This window comes from Miscanthus floridulus, chromosome 14, assembly GCF_019320115.1.
Source record: "Miscanthus floridulus cultivar M001 chromosome 14, ASM1932011v1, whole genome shotgun sequence".
Lineage (NCBI taxonomy): Eukaryota > Viridiplantae > Streptophyta > Magnoliopsida > Poales > Poaceae > Miscanthus > Miscanthus floridulus.
In genome coordinates this window covers 9,027,770-9,051,893 of record NC_089593.1, presented here as the reverse complement: position 1 = coordinate 9,051,893, position 24,124 = coordinate 9,027,770, and the positions used below count along the sequence as shown (strand labels likewise).

Below are 24,124 nucleotides of genomic sequence, written 5' to 3'. Positions count from 1 at the left end.
CCCCTGTGATGTGATTTGATTCGATGACGACGACGAGGGGCGGCGATCGTTCGGCATTGGCGGGGCTGCGGCTCCGCCGCCTCATCCCTTTGCTCAGGCGCCACCGCCTCTACCGCGCCGCCCACGTGTACGCCGCCTCACCCATCTCTTCAATTTCTCTCCTCCCCCCGTCCCACCCCCTCTTCCTGATGGATCGAATCAGTTGATGCGATTTGGTTACCCACCAATGGCAATGGCAATCGCAGCCTGAAGCGGAAGACGTGCGTCTTCTTCGACGCGGCGCGGCTCCGGCGGATGATGCTCCGCGACCGCTGGGCCGCCGCCTCGGCCTACGCCCTCAGCTTCGTCGATTACCGCGACTGCAGCCACGAGGCCGACGAGCTCAACTACCGCATCCTTCTCCGCGTGCTCGCCGCCTTGGCAGCTGGCCAGGCCCGCTCCGTCGAGCCCCTCTTCCGGCGCATCTACGCTTGCATCCAGTTCTTCCCAGAGTACGACCGCATACGCGGGCTCCTACTCGCCATGCGCTCCGACGACACCAAGTGCGCGCCTCTACTACTCGCATTGCGTTGATTGCCTTTCGAGCACTGCAGATATGCATCAGTTGCTGAACCTGTATGTGGCCACTGACCCTGACCGTGACGTTGGTTTCTCTTGCAGGTCCTCCAGGCTATATGGGCGCTTCAAGCCCAGGGCAGTGCAGGGCATTATGGACTTGGTTGCCAAGTGCCCAGAGCTCAACAAAGCCAGTACACGGTCACCCCGCTGCATGTCTCTTGGTCATACTGAGTATGCATCTCATTCAAAGTTTCGGATTGTTAAGCCTGATCCCATCCAATGCCCACACCAACCGCTCGATCTAGTTATCTAATTGTCCAATTGAGTGAGAAATATGTATCTTGTTGCAGATCATGGCGAAGTACAAGTCATCACAAGAATAAAGCTAGCAGTCTTCCGGCACATATCCTCGCCCTTTCCTTTCTAACAAAAAGGTATATTCATTAACTTAAATAACTAGGCGCTTTCTTTGCCTGTTCTGCATCCTACCACTCAGGCACTCACACGCGCCTTGCTTTGTTCAGGCCTCCTCAGATCAGTCACAGGATGAATTCTTCAGGTTTGCCTGCGTCCCCATAATATTTGGCATGCAGTGGAAATAACTGTCTTGTGAACACCATCCATTAAGCATAATGCATGATTCTTGTGCCTTGGTATAATTGTTGTATATTTAGTGGCATGAGTTACTTACACCTCTAACAAAGCACAACATCTTCCCTGTGCTACTGTTATAGTTTCACATCCATTGTACTACTAAACATCTGGGTACAATTTCTGATTCAGTGATATGAATCACATTTGTTGCTAGTTGTACATTTGACATTTCCATTTGGTTTTCCATGCTATATATGTGCATGCTGGTTTATATATCTCAAATAATGGACTAATCACTTAAACCCAAGACCAATTATAGGCCCAATACAGCATCAGTTTCATATTATTTTGGAAATGAAGATATAGCTTTCTATTTCTTAGAATGCATAGCAAGGCACGAGGTACCTAGCTCGGTGGCCTCCTTCTCCTTCAATCTCTCATGCTTAATCAATAACTCAAGCAGTTGATTGCTACTTTGTTTTCGTTTTCTTTACTCATGTATCTTGTATGATGAACTTGGCTTCATAGTGCTGTGGATCATGTGTGCCTAGGTGAAATTTAGGTGATGCAAAACTTGTCCTTGCTCAAGCAAGGACATACCTTTGAGCCATTATATTGCAAAAATTAACTTGATGCCACACATTCTATGATTCTTGTTTGATTCCTCATGATCTTATCTCTATGATACTTTAGCATAGATCTCATATTATTTCTATCATTCTTTACTTGCCTTTCACAGGTATTGCTTTCTTTAATTCTATTAAACATTGGTTGTCCTCATGACCTCACCTCATGTCTTGCTCACTTTTTTTTTCTGTCTCATATTCTCACTTGGAATTGTGATGCATATATACAATACAACATAACCTTTTTTGTGCTTGTGCGATACCAAATTTTCTCTTGGCATCATTGTTATATATGCATACACTTGCACAATTCTTGTACTTTATAAGTACCTCCTTTCACTTGAAACTCCTATGCCCTGCAGATGCTCCAAGTACTGCAGCTTTTGGGGTTATGCTGTCTACTTCACCAGCACCAGCTAAAATGTTTCCAGTTTCATCCACTAATGACACAGGTACGGGTACTTGTGTTAATATTTTATGTGTGCCACGGTCCTACCTGACATCGTGTCTTCAGCTACCCAGGCAGCAAGCCAAAGAGAGGAAGCTGAAATCACCAAGGCGCCAGCGGCTGCCTCGAATCTTGTTGCTGGGCTTCGCGTCCCACGTCAGCGTCGACCCAACCCACAATACATTGGCCCAGAGTGGATTTCTTGAGTGTCAGGTGCCTCTGGCCGCAAGCCGGCAACAGCTCTGAGCTCTGTATAAGAGGCGTGTGTGCTTGGCTTGGGAGAACTGGACTTACGAACCTACTGCACGACGGTGGTGGCGGATGGTGGCGAATTGAACTTGATGTAACGCAATTTGTAAACTATTATCGCAGTAGATGACTAGTGGCACTACTATATAGTCTATACAGAGAAGTATCCATGTGCATGTCGACGGTCGACCCCTGAAATAGCCTAATGTTCTACTGCGTTTTTGTGGGATGTCTGTATCTTGACCTATGATTATAAGTTAATTCTGTCATCTATGGTCTTGTTCTGGTATTAAACACTAAGGCATGATATACACCTTCTCCCGGAAGTTGTAGATGTTCTGAGCAAGCTTTGTAACAATTTAAGAAAGGGTACAACAGAGGCCACATACTGCTGAAGGGTGTGCTGAGTAAGACATACTGTGTTCGAGTGTATTCTTTTAGAAAATCTTGCATAGCAAATGGATATGTGTTCAAGTGTATTCTTCTAGAAAATCTTGCGTAGCAAATGGATATGTGTTCAAGTTATGCTGTTCTTTTTTCTATATATACTAGCAAAACATGCCTGTGGGTTGTAACCGGAGAAAACAATTAAACTTTTATAAAAAATACGAGGACATGAATGATACATATCTATTTATATTTTACTTTTTCTATATAAAATCTAAAATAATATATTTTTAGGATAACCATGATATCCATAATATAATAAGCTAATGTTGACAATAATACGACAACATCATATACACTAGCATACAAATAGCTATAGTCCCGATTGGTAAAGGAATTTAGTCCTGTTTTCCAACCAGGACCGGGAATCAAGACTAAAAGGCCATACTTAGACCAAAAGGCTTGTGTGAGGCTAACAAAATAATTTGTGATTCGTGCGACTCAAACTCAAGACCTAATGCATTGCCTCGCCTGGCTAACTACCCCACCTGCACGCGGTGCCGTCGAGCGGCTCCCCACCGGCAACCTGGAGACGGCGTGTGCGGGCAAGTCGTGGTCTTCCCCAACGGTGGCGGCTTCAGCGCCGCTGTGACCAACTCGCGATGGTTGTGCCCTGATCCGCACGACGGCGGCTGCGGCAGCAGTGCCCAGATCCTTGTGACGGCAGCGACGACACCCTAATACACACCCCGGCGACGATGTCCTTCATCCGCAACCTCCACCACGGCGACATGCACTCTGGAGGACATCCCAACAACGGCGCGGCGCCTCAGACCTAGCCGGCGGCGTGGGCGCACCTAGCCGTGCGTGCGTGGGGAGTCGACGGTGCAAGCACCCTGGCCGGCGCCGCGGAGGCAACTGCACGGACGCCCCGGGCGGCCTGGAGGCGCGACCCCATCTAATGTCCTCGTCGATTCTTTCTCTGATTTCCTTGATTCAATTATTTCTCTGATTTCCTCTTCGATCGATTTGTGTATGGATGGAGAAGGAATCAAATTTTGTTGATTTTTTTGTGATTATTCTGATCGTCGGCAAAAGAATCAACAAGTTTATTGATTTGACTTTATAAGTTGGTTTTGATTCAGCCTCGGTTTGGTCCCTTGCACCTTGCTTGCCGATTTGGAAAATCCTCGGAATAGATTTGGGGGAGCGAAGGAAATTGTAACGCCCCAGGCCCGGCACACGGCAAAGGCCCACTATACCGAGGGGTGGACCCCACCTACATAGCAACCCGTTTACACTTTCGTCCTCACTTCGCGTAAAACGGTTAACCGAATGTTACTACGTGTCCTTGGCCTGGCTATTTAAGTTGTTTCGTTTTCCTTTCAACTTCCGGTGTGGTACTAAATACCGCAGTTATAGTGTTTCGCGTGCTATAGTAACCATCACCTTATCGCCATTCGGCCCAGCCCAAGTTGGCCTATTAGCAGGGTCTCACATACACCCACCCTTAAGGACTCGATGTCCTCGTCGAAGATCGAACCAACCTACTCAACCGAGACAAACGTTCAAGATTGACTCTATTGGCCCACGTCCATATTCCCAGCTCCCCAGCCCAAGTGCCAAACGCGATATGTTTGGGCTCCCGAGCCATATGTCCGTGAAACCGCTCGACTCTCTCTCTTGGCCCACGTATATATTCCTAGCTCCTCGACCCAAGTGCCATGCTCTCACAGGAGCCATGCCATATATTTGTGAAACCGCGAGAGTTGGCTCTGATTACCATTTGTAACGTCCCAGACACGGCACACGGCAAAGGCCCACTCTACCAAGGGGTGGGCCCCACCTACGTGACTCTTACTCTTTCGTCCTCGCTTCGCGTAAAACGGTTAACCGAAGATTACTACGCGTCCTTGGCCTGGCTATTTAAGTCGGTTCGTTTTCCTTTCAACTTCCGGTGTGTACTAAATACCGCAGCTCTGCACTGCCTCACATCACCCTGCGCTACAGTATCGCCATTCGGCCCAGCCCACGACCGGCCCAGCTTGGCTCATTAGCGGGGTCTCACAGAAATGTAGTTGATTTTGAATTCAGGATGGTTCGAGATGAATGTGGAGGCCAGACGAAAATTTGTCTCTTTAATATTAACTATCGATAGATATAGATAATGGACTACACACAACAAATTGCTCAAGATTTCAGCTTCCGTTTAATTTGATTAGTGGGACCGAACCAAGTCATAATAAAATAGATTTTTGTTTCTAATCAAAGTTACGGCAAAAACTTGATGGTGAAAACCTATATTTCTTAAGAAATGACTCAAGGTTCAAAGATCCATAATTATTATATTTATCATTTATTATGATATTTATATTTATGAAAAAATAAAAAATATAAGTATTTAGAAAGGAAAGTGATGTACGTGGATGGCAAAAAAACGAAACGGACGCCAACACCATCACCTATCCATACACAGTTAAGGAACAACGAAAGACTGATCCATACAACCGATCCGATCGAGTAATATACCATCGCGTACAGAGGCAACTAGTTAAGGAACAACTAAAGACTCTGATCCATACAACTGATCCGATCGAGTAATATACCATCGCGTACAGAGGCAGCTAGATTAGGCGTACAGCACTCCACTCATAATGTTCACCGTGTTCATCATCAAGATGTAGAAATTCATGGTCCCTGTGCGCCATCCTGAAGAGGAGGATGCTCTGTTGTTGCTGCCTCTTTTCTTGGGAGAACATCACGAATCTTTGTTCGTATGTACTCAGTGGAAGCAGGACACCGCGCCTGTCTACCTTCAGGGTCATGTAGCTGATGATAGTAGAGCTTTTTCTCGCCGTATTTCTTCTTCTTGAAATCATGGCAGGCTATGCAGCGCACCTCGTTACCCCGCCTCTCGCCGAACAGCCCTATGGGTACGACTCCATCTTCTATCTGCACATCCCTGCATGCGTCCGATAGATATAGCTATCACACAGTTCAACTAAACAAAATTGCTGATGCATTTGTGACTAAGTCTTACCGGAATGTAGGAAAGTAGATCTTCAAGTAGTCATTAACAGACCGGCGTGTTTTATTCTTGTCATTGAAGAGACATTTTCTACTATGAGAAGCAAACAATTAGATCACCCCTAGCAATTAGATCACCCCCTAGTGTGTCCCTTGAACAATGAGCTTGTAAATCAATTATGCATTCAAAGTGTAATTAGTTTCAGTATGTACCTCGGCAGCGCCTCACTCTGAACCATCGCATGTATTTCAGCCAACAGCTTGTCCACGGACTCGATGCCGGTACTGGAATCATCAGGATAATCAGCACAGATATAGTTGCGGTGGTAAGCAGCAGCTCGGATGGCATCACCCATTTTGCTCAGATCAAATAATGCTTGCCCCCGCAGCAACAACACAAGCTCGGGGTGTGTCCTCCTGATATCCAGCGGGTTTGCCTCAGCATTCACGGCATTACCAGCAGCAGCTCCGTTTCGCACCATGTGAGTCAAGATATCAAGTGCACGGTTCCATTCTCCTTGGCGAAGGCAGGCTTGCAAATCATTGGGTCCGAGCTGATTGTCATATTGCTCCACCTGCACTATCTCTCTGCAGCAACGAAACTAGAATATATCAAATCAATTCATTTATCAACCACTCACACTGCTTTATTAGCAAACTGAATTTTAAAACAATATAATCACTCCATCTTATAAACGCTAAAAAAGAAGAATGCTCACGCTCCAATAGTAAGCTCGTCTTGAAGAACACTGTCCATAGAAGGTGGCTCTTGCAGTACTGATGCCAACCTGTACATAAGCAGACATAAGTTACATGCTCTGCCCATTGGAATGCTGTACCCATGTAAGATGGAATGCTCTACCCATGTAAGATTAAGTGTTACTTACGTCTCTAACATATCCAATTCTTCATTTTCACCATCATAAGCTTCAACACGTCCATCCACAAAAAGAATCGGCCTACAATAATAGTATAGGTGTGTGAATGCAGAGCATCTGTAAATTAAGATGCAGTAAACATTAAACACAAGATGTAACATTATCTAAAAAAACACAAGATGTTAATTATATGCAATGAGCATGCATGGATAAACTAATATGCAATTAATTACAGTGTTTTTTTATCAATATCCAGTAAATAATTAAAGCACAAGGATGTGATAAACTTGTCATAGTTACATAAACTATACTTACATTTTCTATTGTAGTAATAAACTTGTTTCAAAACGAAGTCCAAAATTCCACGGGTCTCAAAAGTAAATAACTGATCCATTGTTTCAAAAGAACTCCAAGTAAATAACTGATCCATTGTTTCACAAGAACTCCAATAATTCGCACATTCTCGAAGAAAATCCGATAATCCAGTATAGTTTCAAAGAATTCCGGCTGTGCTCATTCTCGAAGAAAATCCATACTCCTATCATATTCCAAATTCCTCACAAATTCCTTAACAGACGACCATTAATTGAGCAATTGGTAAAGAGAAAATTAGAGGCAAACTCTGTAATTTCTGGCTGATGAGGATGAGGACCATTAATGCATGCAACAGTGAAGAAATCAACGATCGGCAGTGGGAGCGAGAAAGTACAGTGGGCAGACATGCTTGCTCGGTCCTATACGAGCTACAGTGGGGAAACGAGGTGTGGGGGGAACAGGAGGCGAGGGGATCGGTCTACGATCTTGCACGGAAATTAAAACGGGGCGGGACAAAGCACGAGATGGGATCATGGATATGCAGTGAGGGTGAGGTATGGACGCGTGCTAGCTGTGCCAATAAGAACACGATCGATCGAGCTGATGATGAGCTTGATTTGCTAGAGCACAAGACAAAATTAGCATAAGGGAACGAGACGTACTGGGACAATTAGACCTCGAGTTCTTGAAGAGAGAGAGAGAGCTGAGGCTGAGGCTAATCCCTGTGGTGTGCCCCTTGGTCCTTGGATGGCTACTTATTAGTGAGAGAGTCAACAGGGGTATATATAGCCAGAGATGAGAGATGGAAAGAGACGTTTGCAAAAAGAAAAAGACTTGTTTGATGGTCTGAGTGTTGATTCGTTGGTTTGCAAAAGAAAAAAACGTCTGAGTGTTGATTTTTTGGTTTGCGATGAGAGATGGAAAGAGACGTTTGCAAAAAGAAAAAGACTTGTTTGATGGTCTGAGTGTTGATTCGTTGGTTTGCAAAAGAAAAAAACTTGTTTGATGGTCCGAGTGTTGATTCGTTGGTTTGCAAAAGAAAAAAGTGTTGATTCGGTGGTTTGCGATGAGAGATGGAAAGAGACGTTTGCAAAAGAAAAAAAACTGCCTGAGTGTTGATTCCTCGGTTTGCGCGGCCGCGGGGGCCGAGGGCCGACTGGGCGCATTGCTGACAGCTGGGCGCCCAAAAGGGCGGAAAAGTGTTTTTTTTGTGCGTTATATATTTGAGCCGGCCGGATCTGCTGTGGCTGATGCTGACCACTGGTGGGCAGATGGACTCGGTTGTAAAACGTACTACTGGCCCGACAACACCACGTACAGTGTGATATTTTTGTATTTTGGTCTTGCCACGTCACGGACGACCCCGGTCGACGGCGACACGGTGGCGCATGGGGCTCAGTACGTCGGCGTCGGGTCATTCAACGCCACAGGCCCAACCTCGGCGTGTAGTCACACCACGCCGACCACGCCGAGCTAGCTATACAATGAGATTCAAAACGCAATTCTACCCCAAAAATGCGACTGAACATAAATCTTTGTCCTTTCGTACCTCCTGATCTGTTTAGTTCTGGCACAAAATGTAGTAACAAGAGTTGTAAATCTATATGAGTACTACAACTTTTCTTAAACGTTCAAAGTCTTATTTGGTCTGGTTGGAGAGATACAAGGCTCCAAAGTGGGGTACATGAAAACTGAAATCCTGAATTCAGTCATCCAGACTTAGCCAAATTTTGAGCTCTCCAAAGCAGTCATGGATTCCAACTTTAGAGCTCATTTTGACTTTCTTACAAGCTTATTTAGCTCTTGGTCCAAAAACAAAGTTTGTTCTACTCCACTCAAACTTCAACTTTTATTTAAGGTGTAACTCCATAAAAGCAGTGTAAGCAATTGGTCAACACCGATCAAAATAGCATCACGGTAAAGCTCAATTTAGAGTTTTTGACCGATTGAGGCATTTTCTTGACCTTTGCTCAACATGAATCCTTCATGACTTTTGTTGTAGAGTTCATCTAGAGTCATTTGGGCAAGGTTGCAAGGTTTGGTTGATGACACATGTTCTCATTCACTTAATAAGACCATTCCAACAAGGATATAATTTATCATTTCAGGTGACTTTTTGATTCCAAACTTTATGAAACTTTTCCAGTGACTTTTCATATGGTAATCATGATACTTGGCTCAGATTTTAGCAATCATCAAATAGCTATGTGAAGGTACTCTCATTAATGGTTTCTAACTTAGCTTAATATCTGCTAAAAGTTGTGAAAATGCACTACTGTAGGAAAAAAGAGAGACAAGGAGAAAATGATGGAGCATTAGACAAGGAGCGAGCTAAAAGATTCAAAGACTTCATATGCTTCTTTTGTGCATGGACTATGTATGCATTGGACCTTATGTAATGCACTATGTATGGACCTTGTACTATGTTTGGACTATGTTGGATGATTGATGAAGCATATGTATGGACTATGTAAGGATGTTGAATGTGTTGGACCTTATGTATGTATGGATGTTGAATGAATGTGTATGTCGGTGTGGTCATTTATTATGTGAAATTCTGTATGCTCATGTATTCTGTGTATTATACGCTCAGTTCATTGTTTTGGTGAACCCAGGCTATTGGCGTTAATTGAACACACGCCGAGGGTGGGCACCTCGATGTTTAGTCAATTGACGCCGACCCCTGGTACATACTGGAATCCTTTGCCTCAAAGCGACGAGGTGCCCAAGCTCGGCGTTCCGTAATTTGACGCCGAGCCGTTAATCTCGGCGTGGGTCGACTCAGCGCCGAGGTTCGGCCCAAACCTGGCGTGGGCTGTGGGAATCCAAACCCTAGGGTTGGCGTGGGCCGAATCAACGCCATGGTCTTCTATCTCGGCGTCGTTCGACTTGACGCTGAGCCTATAAATCATAAAAAAGAAATAATAAAGTATTAAACTAAACCTTTGGTATAGGTTGAAATCCTATTTACATGATTTAAATGAAAAATCTTTCTCAACGATTCCTCTTCTACTAACACGAGTTATACTAATAAGAGTAGACATGCTATATTTATGTTTGTTCCTGTAGGAAAAACCGAAGATTGGTTCGATTTCAATCCCCTATTTTTAGAGAGAGTCAAATCTTTTTTTCAGTTTGGAAATCAACCATAGTATATGAAACTTAGAGATAGGTAAACTGCAATTTATGAAATAGCGAATGCACAATGATTACACTCACATCAAAACTAACAATGGCATGTCGCAAACTAAACCTAGCATGCCTTAGGGGATTGAAAGAAACAAGTGATACAGACGTTGCAAAGGTACTACGATTACACACTCACATGAAAACTAACAATGGCATGTTGCAAACTAAACCTAGCATGCCTTAGGAGATTGAAAAGAACAGCTCATACAAGCATTCCACATTCGGATTGACTAACAAAGGTTGGTCCTAATAATGCTCCCACATATTGAACTGAGTTGCGCCTTCCCCATAGTATCCTCCAGTTGATGGCAACGGTGGCGATGGAGAAGGAGGCCCGTGCTTCTTATGGTACGGGCACTGGTAGTTCGGATTATTGCATAGTGCCTCCTCTACATCATTGCTGTTGTCATCGTCCGACGTGTCCCTGTTACCACTTCTAGTGCCATACTCTAGGTCAAAGATGCGTCCCTATAGATATATGATGTATTGTTGATGGGGATATATAGGAGCAGGGTCGACCCATCTAGTGAAGCCACAGTTATCTGGACAGCTTGAATCCTGAAAACCCATCTATCAATAAGTACTACTATAAACCAAATGCAAATCTAAAAAAGGAGAGAGTTCAAAGGAAATACAAATCCTCGCGGGCATCTGAAGAAACGACGGCCTCCACCGTCACAGTCGTCGTACATCTGCACAACACAATCCAAACCGTGGTGGCATTTTGGCCAATCTTCAATGCGCTTGTCGTATGATCTAAAAGGTCTCTCACGGGTGAAGTCACTCTTCCTCTCCAAAGGAAATTCATCTATTGGTTCTTCAAAAGAATTAGGACCCAGAGAACCCTCCCACACAATCGGAGGTCCCTTCCTCACCCCCTTTCCTCTCCCTCCGCCGAAACCCTTTCCACTCGAGCAACCTCTGCTCGACATTTGCTAAAACTAAACCCATGAGAGAACATGTGTCATATCCTTGTTGGAATGGTCTTATTAAGTCACCTGAAATTTAGAGTCACTGGAAAAGTTTCATGAAGTTTGGAATAAAAAAGTCACATGAAATGATAAGTTATATCCTTGTTGGAATGGTCTTATTAAGTGAATGAGAACATGTGTCATCAACCAAACCTTGCAACCTTGCCCAAATGACTCTAGATGAACTCTACAACAAAAGTCATGAAGGATTCATGTTGAGCAAAGGTCAAGAAAATGCCTCAATCGGTCAAAAACTCTAAATTGAGCTTTACCGTGATGCTATTTTGACCGGTGTTGACCAATTGCTTACAGTGCTTTTATGGAGTTGCACCTTAAATAAAAGTTAAAGTTTGAGTAGAGTAGAACAAACTTTGTTTTTGGACCAAGAGCTAGATAAGCTTGTAAGAAAGTCAAAACGAGCCCTAAAGTTGGAATCTATGACTGTTTTGGGGAGCTCAAAATTTGGCTAAGTCTGGATGACTGAATTCAGGATTTCAGTTTTTATGTACCCCACTTTGGAGCCTTGTATCTCTCCAACCAGACCAAATAAGACTTTGAACCTTTAAGAAAAGTTGTAGTACTCATATAGATCTACAACTCTTGTTACTACATTTTGTGCCAGAACTAAACAGATCAGGAGGTACGAAAGGACAAAGATTTATGTTCAATCACGTTTTTGGGGTAGAATTGCGTTTTGAATCTCATTGTACAGCTAGCTCGGCGTGGTGTGACTACACGCCGAGGTTGGGCCTGTGGTGTTGAATGACCCGACGCCGACGTACTGGGCCTCATGCGCCACCGTGTCGCCGTCGACCGGGGTCGTCCGTGACATGGCAAGACCTCGGCGTCATGTCAGTCGATGCCGACCCTCATACCTTGGCGTCATGTCCTAAGACGCCTAAAAATGGTCTATTTTCAGCAAACGTTTTGGCTGGGGTCTTTTTGTAAAAAACGTTTTCAAAAGGGACCAAAATACAAAAATATCACACGTACAGTTCGGCTTTGGCGAACACACATAAAGAGTAATAGTGTATATTTTTTTTAGCAGATAGGCGTAGAGCGATCGCATATTTGATTTGATTTCTCCACGATGTGCTGAGGGCATGTACAACCCATAGACGGGGGTCCGTCTCTAAGCACCTCGAATCTACCATACAGACGGGTATAAAGATAAGTCATACAACCCACAGACAGAAGGTCCGTCTCTAAGCTGTTTAATGCTTTGCATGTAGCTAGGATCAACTATAAATAAATTTTGTATACCATTGTGTGGTTATTTGATAGAAAATGTATCAAGAATAAATAAGAGCAACATGATTACACTCACTAATGCTTCAGTTACGCATGGGAGACATTTAACTGGGAAATTCAGATAGCAGTAACATGGCCACACAAAAATTTAACTGGGAAGCATTCAGATAGCAATCACATGTTCACCGTCGACGCCGAGCCGCCATGACGACCCAAGGAGAGAGCTGTCAGCGCCAAGCAGCCACCGCGGCGGCGACCGAGGGTATGGGCTAGGGCCGACGTTGCCGCCGCAGCCAACGCTGATGGTGACGAGCCCTTCTTCTTCCTAGCTGCGGGCGGCATGGACATCTCGGCGCACCAAATAGGAGACTGAGGACAATGCGAGATGAAGATGGATTTGGGGAAAAGTGAGGATGCGGGGATATATGAAGATGGAGATGGATTTGGCGCGGAAAAATCCCGCGCGCGCCCAAATCGACTGCTGCTGCGAGCGCGGCTGCTGCCCACGCGGGATCCGAGCGCGCCGTCGCCTGTAGGAGACGAGGCCGTACAACGGAGCCGCGGTCATCTGTTCCGCATCGGAGCACGGGACAGGGCCGTCGCCTCGCGAGGCGAAGATGCGCCCGTCTCTCGGCTGAGCTGGGGGGTTTTCTGAAATAGGCCCATCACCGAGACGAGAAAAAGACGCTCGTTATACATGCCCTGACCAGAAAATGATTTGATTTCTAAAACCCAGTAATGTATTAGTGTCTACGCGGCCCCGGTCAATATGCCAGCCCTCCGCCTTCCTGCCTGAGTATCACTGGCCGGTGACAGTGCCGTCGGTGCTTCTTCTTATTTCTATTTTTAGTTTTTCTACTAGACGAGTGTCCGTGCGTTGCAACGGATACAACATAAATTGAATGAGATGTTTGTTAGCCAAGTCAAAATCAAGAATATATCAATTCAATTTATCAAATGTATTATACCATGATAATGTCTAGAAACACATTCATTATAGTAATGAATCTGAAATAAAAGTTAGGTTTGAAGCTTGTTGTCTGAAAGTTACGATAAACATTAGTTGCCTCAAAGGCTGAAAATTTATTGTTAGGTATCAAATTAAATTTATCCATGCTCTGCCTTGCCTAAAACATGTATACTCGAACTTAAAATATCTTAGCCCGCATGAGGCATGACAACCATTTATTTTTTGGGAAAAAATATTTGTTGTCAACACGCAACACGAAGGACGACGAACGAGATTTGGATCACGATCATGATCATTACGTGGTGATATTCCAATAAATTCTTTTTTCTTCCCATAATTTTATTTCCGTTTTATTCCATTTTATTTACTTGCCTTCCAGTATTTCCATGCGCTGATTAGACAACACCACGTATAGTTCGGCTCTGACAAACGCACATAAAGGAGTAATAGTGTATGCTTTTTTTAGCAGATAGGCATCGCATATTTGATTTGATTTCTACACGATGTGCTGACCGGAAAATGATTTGATTTCTAAAACCCAGTAATGTATTAGTGTCCCCGGCCAGTATGCCAGCCCTCCTCCTTGCTGCCTGAGTATCATTGGCCAGTGACAGTGCCGTCGGTGCTTCTTCTTATTTCTATTTTCAGTTTTTCTACTTAGACGAATAACCATGCGTTGCAACGGGTGCAACATAAATGGAATGAGATGTTTGTTAGCCAAGTCAAAATCAAGAATATATCAATTCAATTTTTAAGTGTATTATACCATGATAATGTCTAGAAACACATTCATTATCGTAATGAATCTGAAATAAAAGTTAGGCTTGGAGCTTGTTGTCTGAAAGTTACGACAAATATCAGTTGCCTCAAAGGCTGAAAATTTATTACTAGGTATCGAATTGAATTTATCCATGCTCTGCCTTACCCAAAACATGTTTACTCGGACTTACAATATCCTAGCCCGTCTAAGGCATGACAACAATTTATTTATTGGGAAAAAAATATTTGTTGTCAACACGCAACGCGAAGCACGATGAACGAGATTTAAATCATGATCATGATCATTGCGTGGTGATATTCCAATAAATTCCTTTTTCTTCCTATATTTCTCTTTCCGTTTTATTTCATTTTATTTTCTTGCCTTCCGGTGTCTCCATACGGTAATTAGACAATCAGCACGGACAGTTCAGCTCTGGCGAACACACATAAAGGAGTAATAGTGTATGCTTTTTTTAGCAGATAGGCATAGAGCGATCGCATATTTGATTTGATTTCTACACGATGTGCTGACCCGAAAATGATTTGATTTTTAAACCCAGTAATGTATTAGTGTCTACGCGGCCCCGGCCAGTATGCCAGCCCTCCTCCTTGCTGCCTGAGTATCACTGGCCGGTGACAGTGCCGTCGGTGCTTCTTCTTATTTCTATTTTCAGTTTTTCTACTAGACGAGTGCTCGTGCGTTGCAACGGGTGCAACATAAATTGAATGAGATATTTGTTAGCCAAGTCAAAATCAAGAATATATCAATTCAATTTTTCAAGTGTATTATACCGTGATAATGTCTAGAAACACATTCATTATCGTAATGAATCTGAAATAAAAGTTAGGCTTGGAGCTTGTTGTCTGAAAGTTACGACAAACATCAGTTGCCTCAAAGGCTGAAAATTTATTGTTAGCCATCGAATTGAATTTATCCATGCTCTGCCCTTACCTAAAACATGTATACTAGGACTTACAATATATACTAGTGCAAGGCGCGCGCCATCGCGTGCATAGGCGGGCACATGAATGATTTGAAATATAGAGAATATATATAGACTGGAATATAAGTAATAAGATAGGTAGATATACATCGGAAAAGTTCAGAGGATATATGCATACATTTGAAACTTAATTATAAGAGAAGACATATTATGTTTGATTAATGAATCGGGAATTAGCTAAGAGTGGCACACAAATATATTATATATATGTATATGTACTACATATGGTGTAAGATTGAAAACCCCAAAGAGGACTTCATAGGTATGTATTGCATCAGCTATTCGAAGGGCCTTTTACATATATCCACTCATCCTGCAAAACTGGCCTGGAGTCGTAGAAGAGGTGTTCTTAGCTCATGGGTGCCAAGAGGGTGGGGGGGTGGAGGCCATCTCCAGTTCCACTGCATATAGAGAACCATCTTCAGCAACTTCAGAGGCCAACGAAACAAATGGAGGGTGGCAGCAGGCAATGATAATTCCGAGGAGTGAAAGCATAAGGTCTTCGAATGAGAAACATGGCAACCCAAAGCAAGGGAAAAAAGGGACATGACATCCAAACCAACTAAGGGAGTCTGTAAATTTGAATTAACATATAAGATAGTGAAGATTCGTGAGATATTATTTGCCAAGCTGTAGATAGACAACCTGACCTTTTAGGTTTAAAAACACTCTAGGGTTACAAAGAACCGCTGTGATAAATATCTAAGAGGGTATTTCTGAATTTCTTTGAAAGTCCATAACTGCAAGCACTAAAAACAAAGTGTGGTGTGAACCTATCTCTATAATGGATGGCTCTGCCTTGGTTGGCTAAAACAAATGTTGCCTGAGATACTCCAGGTTTTGGAAATCTTAGATGCATATCAGACCAGGATTTAATAAGTAGAGATTGTAATTCTAGCAGGGGGGAGCCAATGGTTGTGCTAAAATCAGGAACTGGCAAGGGCAATTTGTAGTAGTCGATGCAAGGTTACCTTTTCTGTTTATTGCTCCTGCTGCACGTTGGAGGCTCCATTCCTCGTGGTTGTCCTTGCACGCGTAGGTTTGATATTATGTTTGGATCTGCGATTCATGAGCGGTCAGTAGCAACGAAAGAATAACCTAGGAGCGTAAATAGATGGCACAAATTAGGCAGAAAAAGAATCCAGGTTTGCAAAAGTTTTTTAATAGGAATAGGCGTCAAATCAATCCACTCGTGTCAATGAATGGCACAGTAAAATACAAATGGAACGGGAAAACAGACGCCGTTAGAGAACAAGCGAATCTAATACAACAGTCTCTAGGGCAAAGGAAAATGTGAAAAATAGAGGTTGTAGACATCAGAAAAGCCGTGTCCATAGCCAGAGATGTAGAAAAATCAAGGAAATCCCCAATCCAAAAATTATTGGTGCTGTTCATTGTTGAGGGTCATTTGGCCTTAGGGGTCTAAAACCATACTATCTGTCCATTATTTTGTACTATTATTACGTCAAATATGTGTGCGACATGGGGAATAGAATTTTTTATAATAAAAACAAATACTTTTATCTATAATTCTATATATCATCAAAGGGAATGTGAGTGATAGGTCGTCTTGACATTGTAATGGCAAAAGGCCAATACCTATTTAACTCAATCATATAAAGCTGAGAAATTGGCACAACCCAAAAGTATACTCGACTGCTCAATAAAAACTACCTGATGCAATGAGGAAAGAAAGCAGATCACACCCTAACACTATATATGAGCATCATTCAATGTCAAAAACAAAATAGCAAAATACCTTAGACATAATCATTAAGGTATTGTTGCTCCCTTCTCTTTGTACTTGATTGAATTTGTCAGCTTGCTAATTTCAGTGCAGCTGCAACCTCTTAATGAGATTTCCAATAACATAGGTAACCATTCAGAATGCATAGGCACGCTTGTAATTGTGATCAGTATCTAAAAAGAAGGAAATCTCCTAGCATAGGAAAAGTAATAGCAAAATGGTTGTTTTCAGTCCTCATTCATTAGTGTCAGTCACAGAGCTGATGCAATCAAAGCATGGTGACCACCAAAATAAATGTAAAACTTTGAGGCCTATATAGTTAAAATTGCATATTGATACTTTTTAAGTGGACAAATTTCTTCATTTCCTACTTAACTCCAAACACTTCTGACCAATATCGCTGTACATACGAAAATGACTGGAGATGCCAAGAGCCAAGGGCAAAACTTAAGCAGTTTTGACTGAAAGTGCGGGCATTATCTTTGCGCAGGTAACAAGATTATAATTTTGAAAGTGGAAAATGACAGGCATGATACACGTACAAAAATGCTTTATCTATGTCTGAACGATACATGTACCCAAAATGCTTTATCTATGTCTGAATGAGGCATACTACTGGAACACAGACCCAAATTTGAAGCTTTATTATTCGAGCATATTATTTCACTCCAATTAGGTAAAAAAAAAGGATCATCATGATCAACTTGAATCATTTTGTCAGTCCTAGCTGGTGCTGGACCGAAAGAATTCAATATTATTGTTTGAGCATGAGCTGACCTGAATCTGACTCTATTTCTTCGGTGAAAGCGGGTCCTTCTGTTGTAGTCAGTGACAACGATGGATGACCTCACCCAAAGTAGCATCTAGGGAAAATATTGTAGAGGCTGTACAAATCAGCATGCAAAGGCATGAAACAAGGCTAAAGCCCAACCACAATCTTGCTCGTCATTATTTAAGCAGTATAGGAGTCCAGCAATCAGTATCGAAATTATACTTTAAAACATATTAGATGGCACATGAAAATGACAACAGTTAATGACCATAAGCTGTGAAGAGTAATTATGTATAACAATTACATATTTTTTACCGCATAACAGCATGGCCATTAACAACTATTACGAAGCATGGGCATTAACAACTCTGTAACATAAGTAATCCAAGGATAGAAGCACATAGATTTTAAGTTCACAGTATGGATGTATTACTTGAAAAGAATGAAGCAATTTTTTTTCCAAAAGAAAAGTATTTACCCACTGTTATTTTTCAATTCTTACCAAGTCACAAATGGGGAGAACACATATAGAACTATCAGTGCACAGTTATATACATGAAGGTCCGCCATTTTGTTCAGAAAGCCACAAATTCAGGTAACCTAAAAGCTTATCATTTTATTTTGCTGCATATGGTTAAGGTACAGCTAGAAGTGGCACCGCACAGTTACGTACCTCGAGTTCCACCATTTTGTTCATAAGCCACCAATTCAGATAGTTTGAAACTACATTATTTTACTTCGATGCATAAGGTCTTGAAGGCAGCGTCACCAGACTGATAATCTAATTGAACATGCACATATCCATGATACATGGTAAAGTGAGATGATTTTCCGCAGACCCTTTAAAAGTGTAGCTATAGGGAAGCATACGTACATGCAGATCATCAAGAGGTTGTTGTAACAGATAAAATATATTTTTGTCAGAGCAGAAATGCATATTGTTCTATAGGCTATACAAATTCTACGGCTCAAGAAGGGCTATGTTGAAGTTAAATATGACAGTCCATAATAACGATGACTCAATGAACCAATACAGTGATTATGGGCTCAATGAATCACTGTATACGTAGAACAGAGCACCCAAAAATTCAGAACAGACCGATTGTTGTTGTGTTTGGGCTTTTGCCCATCCTGTACATAAGACTCTTTGCCCTTAATTGATCGGCAGAGCTGATGCCAATACAATGAACTCAAAAACAAATTAGACCAATCCAGAATCTGAAAAAAGAGAGTACCTATCATATACCTTTCCTAATACAACCACGCAAATATATTAGGAAGACATACAGAGTAATATGAGCACTTTTGATTTAAAAAACCAGAAAATGGCTGTCACTAAAGGCTACTTTTATATACATCAAGAACATTGAACCTTTTTTGTCATCTGCCGGAGGAAGCCATTAGACTGAGACATCTTTTTTTTTTTGAAAGCTGAGACATCCTTTTTAGGTACACATCAAATTCAGGCCTCGGTTGTAGCACATGAAACACACATAAATTAAAATGTGTACACCAAAATAGTGAGGTATATATTTTTATCTAAAATGTATTGTCAAGTGCTCTGCTGTATTCCGTAACAATCGGGTGAACTAATTAGTATGATTGTATCTGCAACATATACATACATATATATATATATATATATATATATATATATATATATATATATATATATATATATATATATATATATATATATATATATATATATATATATATATATGGTAAGGCTATTCTGCAGCTGGCCATAGAATAACTTATTCTATAGCCACCTTGATTTATGACAATGTTTGTATCAATTTACGATAACATGAATGTGTATTTACGATACTCGTGTTACTATAATTCACGGTGATATTTACCATAATGTTATAGTAAATCACTTAGTAAGGAGTTAGTGTAATATCGTAAATTAGAATAGTAATTATGGTAACTCAAAGTGGTCACAGAATAAGTTATTCTATGGCCAGCTGCAGAACAGTAGTTCTATATATATATATATATATATATATATATATATATATATATATATATATATATATATATTATGACCTATAAACTGCATCAGCTCCTCGAAAGGAAGCGGCCACCACGTCATCTGAAATTTCCCTCTCCGTCCGATCTCCCCATCCAATGGCTGTGATTGTTTGTATCAGATTTCGCCGGAAGCAGATTCATGTGCTTCTCCTCACTTTTCCTGGCTTCTTCACTGCTTTTTCGGCTTCTCGTCAGAATCCAGAAAAATGAATATATGCAGCAGCTCCTGCTTCAAGTTTCCAGATACTTCTCCTTCCCGACGCTTCTTCTCTCCCGCAGCGTGTCCAACCCGCCGAGCGCCGCTTCCGTCCCCGCCCTCACCTAGGCCCTGCTCGGGAGCGCCGTCAGTGGCCCCCCGGCGAGGTCGCCACCGCCGAACGCCGCCTTTGGCTCTCTGCCCCGGAGTGGTGCCTCGGTCTAGGCAGTCGGCGCCCGTCGCGGCGGCCACACCGACCAAGGGTTTCGCACCTTGCTCGCCGCCACCGGCGGCAGGTCAGCTCACCGTCCGGATCTGCCAGTACCTCAACCTCTCCTTCTCCTCTCATGGCTCCTCCCCCAGGTCTCCCTCCATCTTCCCCTTTGCATAGGTGAGCGGCCAGCGCTGCAGCCCCGGCGCCGCGGCGGCGTCAGCCCTGGCACCGGCGCCCCCTGCCGCGGCAGCCCTTGGGCATGGCAGCCCCGGCACGGACGACCCTTGGCGCGGCGGCCTGGCTAGCGACGAGCAGGCAGGGAAGAGAAGGGATAGGCTGTAACACCCTCGGTGTTACGCCCTAAACCAACTACTAAATCGTGTCACGAGCATCATGTTTGTGTAATAATGCATGTGATAGAAGGTGTTGATAAATTTCTTGTAGCCTAAAATAATCAATAAAAATGTTAAATCAATGTTGATGCAATAGCTCATGTATGTCAAGTGGGGTTAAAACTAATTTTTATTGAACAAAAATACTATAGAACATGCGTATGATACTTAAATAAAGTTTGAAGTGCAAACTTTGTAGATGACAATGAAATAATTGCTGTTGAAAAATAATATTGCTTAGTAATATTTTCAATAGCTTAGAAATGCAATTTGAAATAGAGTTCAACTAAAAAAACCTTAGAAAATTTCAAGCTTGTGTACATATGGACATTGCCAAGTTTAGCAATTTATTTAGAGAGATTGGGTTAGAGGGTGATGTGGTGTTTTAGCTCGGCTGAGCAGCCTCATGTATTAGTTTGATCGTGGTGAAGTCGATTTTAGTTTAGAGGCAACGGTTTAGTGGTAGTCGCTGCTTTAAAATCCATGCAAAGCACGTTCTCGAACTAGCCCTCTGGGCTGGGCGCGGCCTGGGGGGGCGTTGTGGCATTGGCGCGCTCTGAGTGCGCACGCGCGCTGCCGCGCTTGGCCGGCTCCGGCCCGGCTGGCCACCGCTGCTGCTGCCACGCTGCAGCGCTCTGTGCCGCTACCGCTGTCACCACTGTGGCGCTACTACGTTGCTCTCTCTCTCTCCCTCCCTTCGCTGTAGCCTGCACTATTCGCTACGCGCATCGCTGTGCTGCCATGCCATGGCCTCGGGACCGTGCCGCTATCGTTGCTGCCACTGGGCCATGCCGCTATCGCTGTTGTCGCTGCGCCGTGCCGCTGGTGGTGTTGCTGCCTCCGCGCCCGCGCCGCGTCGACACCGCTGCCGCTACCGTCGCATTGCCACGCTGTGCGCCTGCCGCTACACCGCATTGCGTCGTTGGCCCGCTTTGATGCCGCGCGCATGAGGCCGTGTCACCGTCGTCTTGCCATTTATGGCACTACGATGCATGGGTCATGTCGGCAGCGAGCGCGTGGGCGCCGGCTGTGTGCCAGGCCAGGCTTGGCCGCCATTGCTCCGCGCCGTGTGCATGTACTGCCAAAGTCACGCACAGGACTGCACTCTGCCAGTCTGCCTTCTCTATCACCTTACCTCGCCCTGTAGTGCCCGTTCATAGCCGCTCACCTCACCTACCCCGCTCCGGCTCTTACCGCCCCTGCCGTATCACGACGCCGCATTGCTACGTACACATGACCGCACAGGCACTCCGAAGGGCTCCACCCAAGCATTAACAATGTTTCCCTACCCACGCTCTGCCCTCCCTGCATGCCCATTTATTGAGACCGCCGCACCGACGGGACTCGTTGCAAGCCATCACCGCCATCATGGACAATAGGCCGACGTCCCCTCCCACAGAGGATTCAAAATTCACTCGCCTCAGTTCATTAGAGCTCGATTCGTCGCACTTATAGCTCTGCCATAGAGTTGTCTAGCTGAGCCAACCGCCCCGAGCCACATCCAAGCTCCGTTGCCGACCAATTTCGGTTTCTCTTCGCCGTCGGTCAGGTGCGCAGCCATGACTAGAGGGTTGGGGGTAAGGCATGTAGGAGTGGTAGCAGTTCAATTGCTTGTAACCCTGAACTCGCCTTGACCTCCTCTATCTGGTGCCCGCGCTAATTGACTAGGGCGCTTACCGGAGACGTGGTGACGCGACGGTGTCCATTGCAGAGTGCCGCCACCTCGCTCGGTCGCACGTGGCCAAACCGTCGCAGCGCTTCCTAGCTTCAACCGTCAGTACTGCGTACACCACGGTGAGCTACGGATGCATCTTCGCCATCTCTATCTTGCCATGAGGGCGTAGGCTCGCCGGAACAGTTGCACCACCGCCACGGATAGCCGCTCGCCGCTGCAGCCCGCGACAGTGCGCCTCCGAGCTCCTAACCGCCACCCATCCTTGCGCGTTTAGCTGTAGATAGTTGTCGGCCCCTTACTTCCGTCATAGCGAGCCTAGTTGGCTCGGCGTAACCGCCGTTGCCATCGGTGTGCCGCGCCGCCGTGCGCGGGCACACCGAGGACTGACCCGTTGCAAAGGCAACACATTCTAGGGTCTTTAATGCAAAGCGTGAGTCTGTAGTAAAAGTGTTCCGTTGCTCCGCGTGATTATCCAAAAACCCGAGCCCTCTTTTGCAAAATGCGAGCGCGCACGGGCGCCTCGGCCTTGGGCCGTTGCTGGGCCACCGCACCACGCGTGCAGCCACGCCGTGTTGGGCTGCCGGGCCTGAGAGGGTTGTTGCCGGCCATTCCTTTTTCTAATGCATTTTCTAATTTAGTTTCTAGGGTAAACTTGTAAATTCAGTATAAAATTATGTAGTTAACCAAAAATTATGAAACCAATTTTGTTAGGTTCCTAAAATCATTATCTATCTGTTAGTATATTTTATTCATATAGTTTTATAATATTCTTAGGAGCTATATAATTAATTTGAGATACTTAATATTGTCAAAATATAAACTTGCAGGAATTGTTATGATAAATTAGTGATAGTGTTGGCTCTGAAACTTTCACAGTAAATTCCTAACATTATTAGGTGTTCACTGTAATTTTTGTAGCTCCATAATAATTAGTTTGCTAAGGTAACTAAATGAGCCCTAGTTCGAAAATATATGTTTAAGCAATAAAATGCCAAAGCACCTTGAAATTTTAAAACTAGAACATTTTTCTAGAGACAAAGCCTTACTTGGCAACGTCGATACGTAGGCTAGTACGTTAGTCATTAAAGCTAGCCGTTAGCTTGCGGAGCGTAATCGTATTTAGAGTTGTAGTTGCCGTTGATTATTGTCATCTCTGCGTTGCATCCACGTATATCATAATAGGAACAACGATGGATCATGGAGTAGACCGAGGTAGCGAAAAAGATGGTGCCTTGATGATCGTGTCACCATGATGGAATGCTAACTTTTGGTTATATCTTACCCAGGCAAGCCCCGGTGCGTAACCACTATTATTCTGCACTTTATCTTATGCTTGTGCATTAAATTTTAAGGAGTTACAGCCGGCAGCGGCGAGCAAGGTGCGAAACCCTAGGTTGGTGTGGCCACCGCGACGGGCGCCGGCTGCCTAGACCGAGGCACCACACCGGGGCGGAGAGCTGGAGGCGGCGTTCGGCGGTGGCGACCTTGTCGGGGGGCCGCTGACGGCGCTCCCAAGCAGGGCCTGGGCGAGGGCGGCGACGGAAGCGGCGCTCGGCGGGTTGGACACGCTACGGGAGAGAAGAAGCGCCGGGAAGGAGAAGTATCTGGAAACTTGAAGCAGGGGCTGCCGTATATATTCGTTTTTCTGGATTGTGACGAGAAGCCGGAAAAACAGCGAAGAAGCCGGGAAAAGCGAGGAGAAGCATAGGAATCGAAATCTGATACAAACAATCACAGCCATTGGACGGGGAGATCGGATGGAGAGAGAAATTTCAGATGACGTGGTGGCCGCTTCCTTTCGAGGAGCTGACGCAGTTTAGAGGAGTAAATAATAAATATACAGTCCCTGTACAAGTAGACCAAAC

The 24,124-nt window shown here is 44.0% G+C and overlaps 2 protein-coding genes across 3 annotated transcripts; one reads left to right on the top strand and one right to left on the bottom strand.

Moving 5' to 3' along the window:
- On the top strand, positions 1-2,873 carry LOC136504284 (uncharacterized). 2 transcript variants are annotated; one of them, XM_066499153.1, is made up of 7 exons: positions 1-127; positions 246-542; positions 661-789; positions 909-992; positions 1,083-1,117; positions 2,141-2,230; positions 2,301-2,873. In XM_066499153.1, exons 1-7 carry the CDS (start codon positions 24-26, stop codon positions 2,324-2,326), a joined length of 765 nt encoding a protein of 254 aa, XP_066355250.1. In that variant the 5' UTR covers positions 1-23; the 3' UTR covers positions 2,327-2,873. The 2 variants fall into 2 exon arrangements, with proteins under 2 accessions (XP_066355250.1, XP_066355249.1); XM_066499152.1 differs by having other exon boundaries at positions 2,293-2,873.
- A 2,487-nt stretch (positions 2,874-5,360) lies between these two features.
- Positions 5,361-12,128, bottom strand: LOC136502989 (uncharacterized). The gene is made up of 6 exons (XM_066498217.1): positions 12,118-12,128; positions 6,777-6,848; positions 6,609-6,677; positions 6,103-6,477; positions 5,903-5,980; positions 5,361-5,824 (listed from the first exon to the last, which is right to left on the bottom strand). The coding sequence occupies exons 1-6, from the start codon at positions 12,126-12,128 to the stop codon at positions 5,551-5,553; spliced, it is 879 nt and encodes a 292-aa protein (XP_066354314.1). The 3' UTR covers positions 5,361-5,550.
- Positions 12,129-24,124: the final 11,996 nt, after the last annotated feature.

Bases quoted from the DNA above. Each gene is read 5' to 3' on its own strand.
- LOC136504284 (XM_066499152.1), top strand. From the start codon at position 24: ATGACGACGACGAGGGGCGGCGATCGTTCGGCATTGGCGGGGCTGCGG. The intron at 993-1,082 runs GTATATTCATTA...TGCTTTGTTCAG, and splicing joins CTTTCCTTTCTAACAAAAAG to GCCTCCTCAGATCAGTCACA. The intron at 1,118-2,140 runs GTTTGCCTGCGT...TATGCCCTGCAG, and splicing joins TCACAGGATGAATTCTTCAG to ATGCTCCAAGTACTGCAGCT.
- LOC136502989 (XM_066498217.1), bottom strand. The intron at 6,678-6,776 runs GTAAGTAACACT...GCTTATGTACAG, and splicing joins GAATTGGATATGTTAGAGAC to GTTGGCATCAGTACTGCAAG. The intron at 6,478-6,608 runs GTGAGCATTCTT...TCGTTGCTGCAG, and splicing joins GACGAGCTTACTATTGGAGC to AGAGATAGTGCAGGTGGAGC.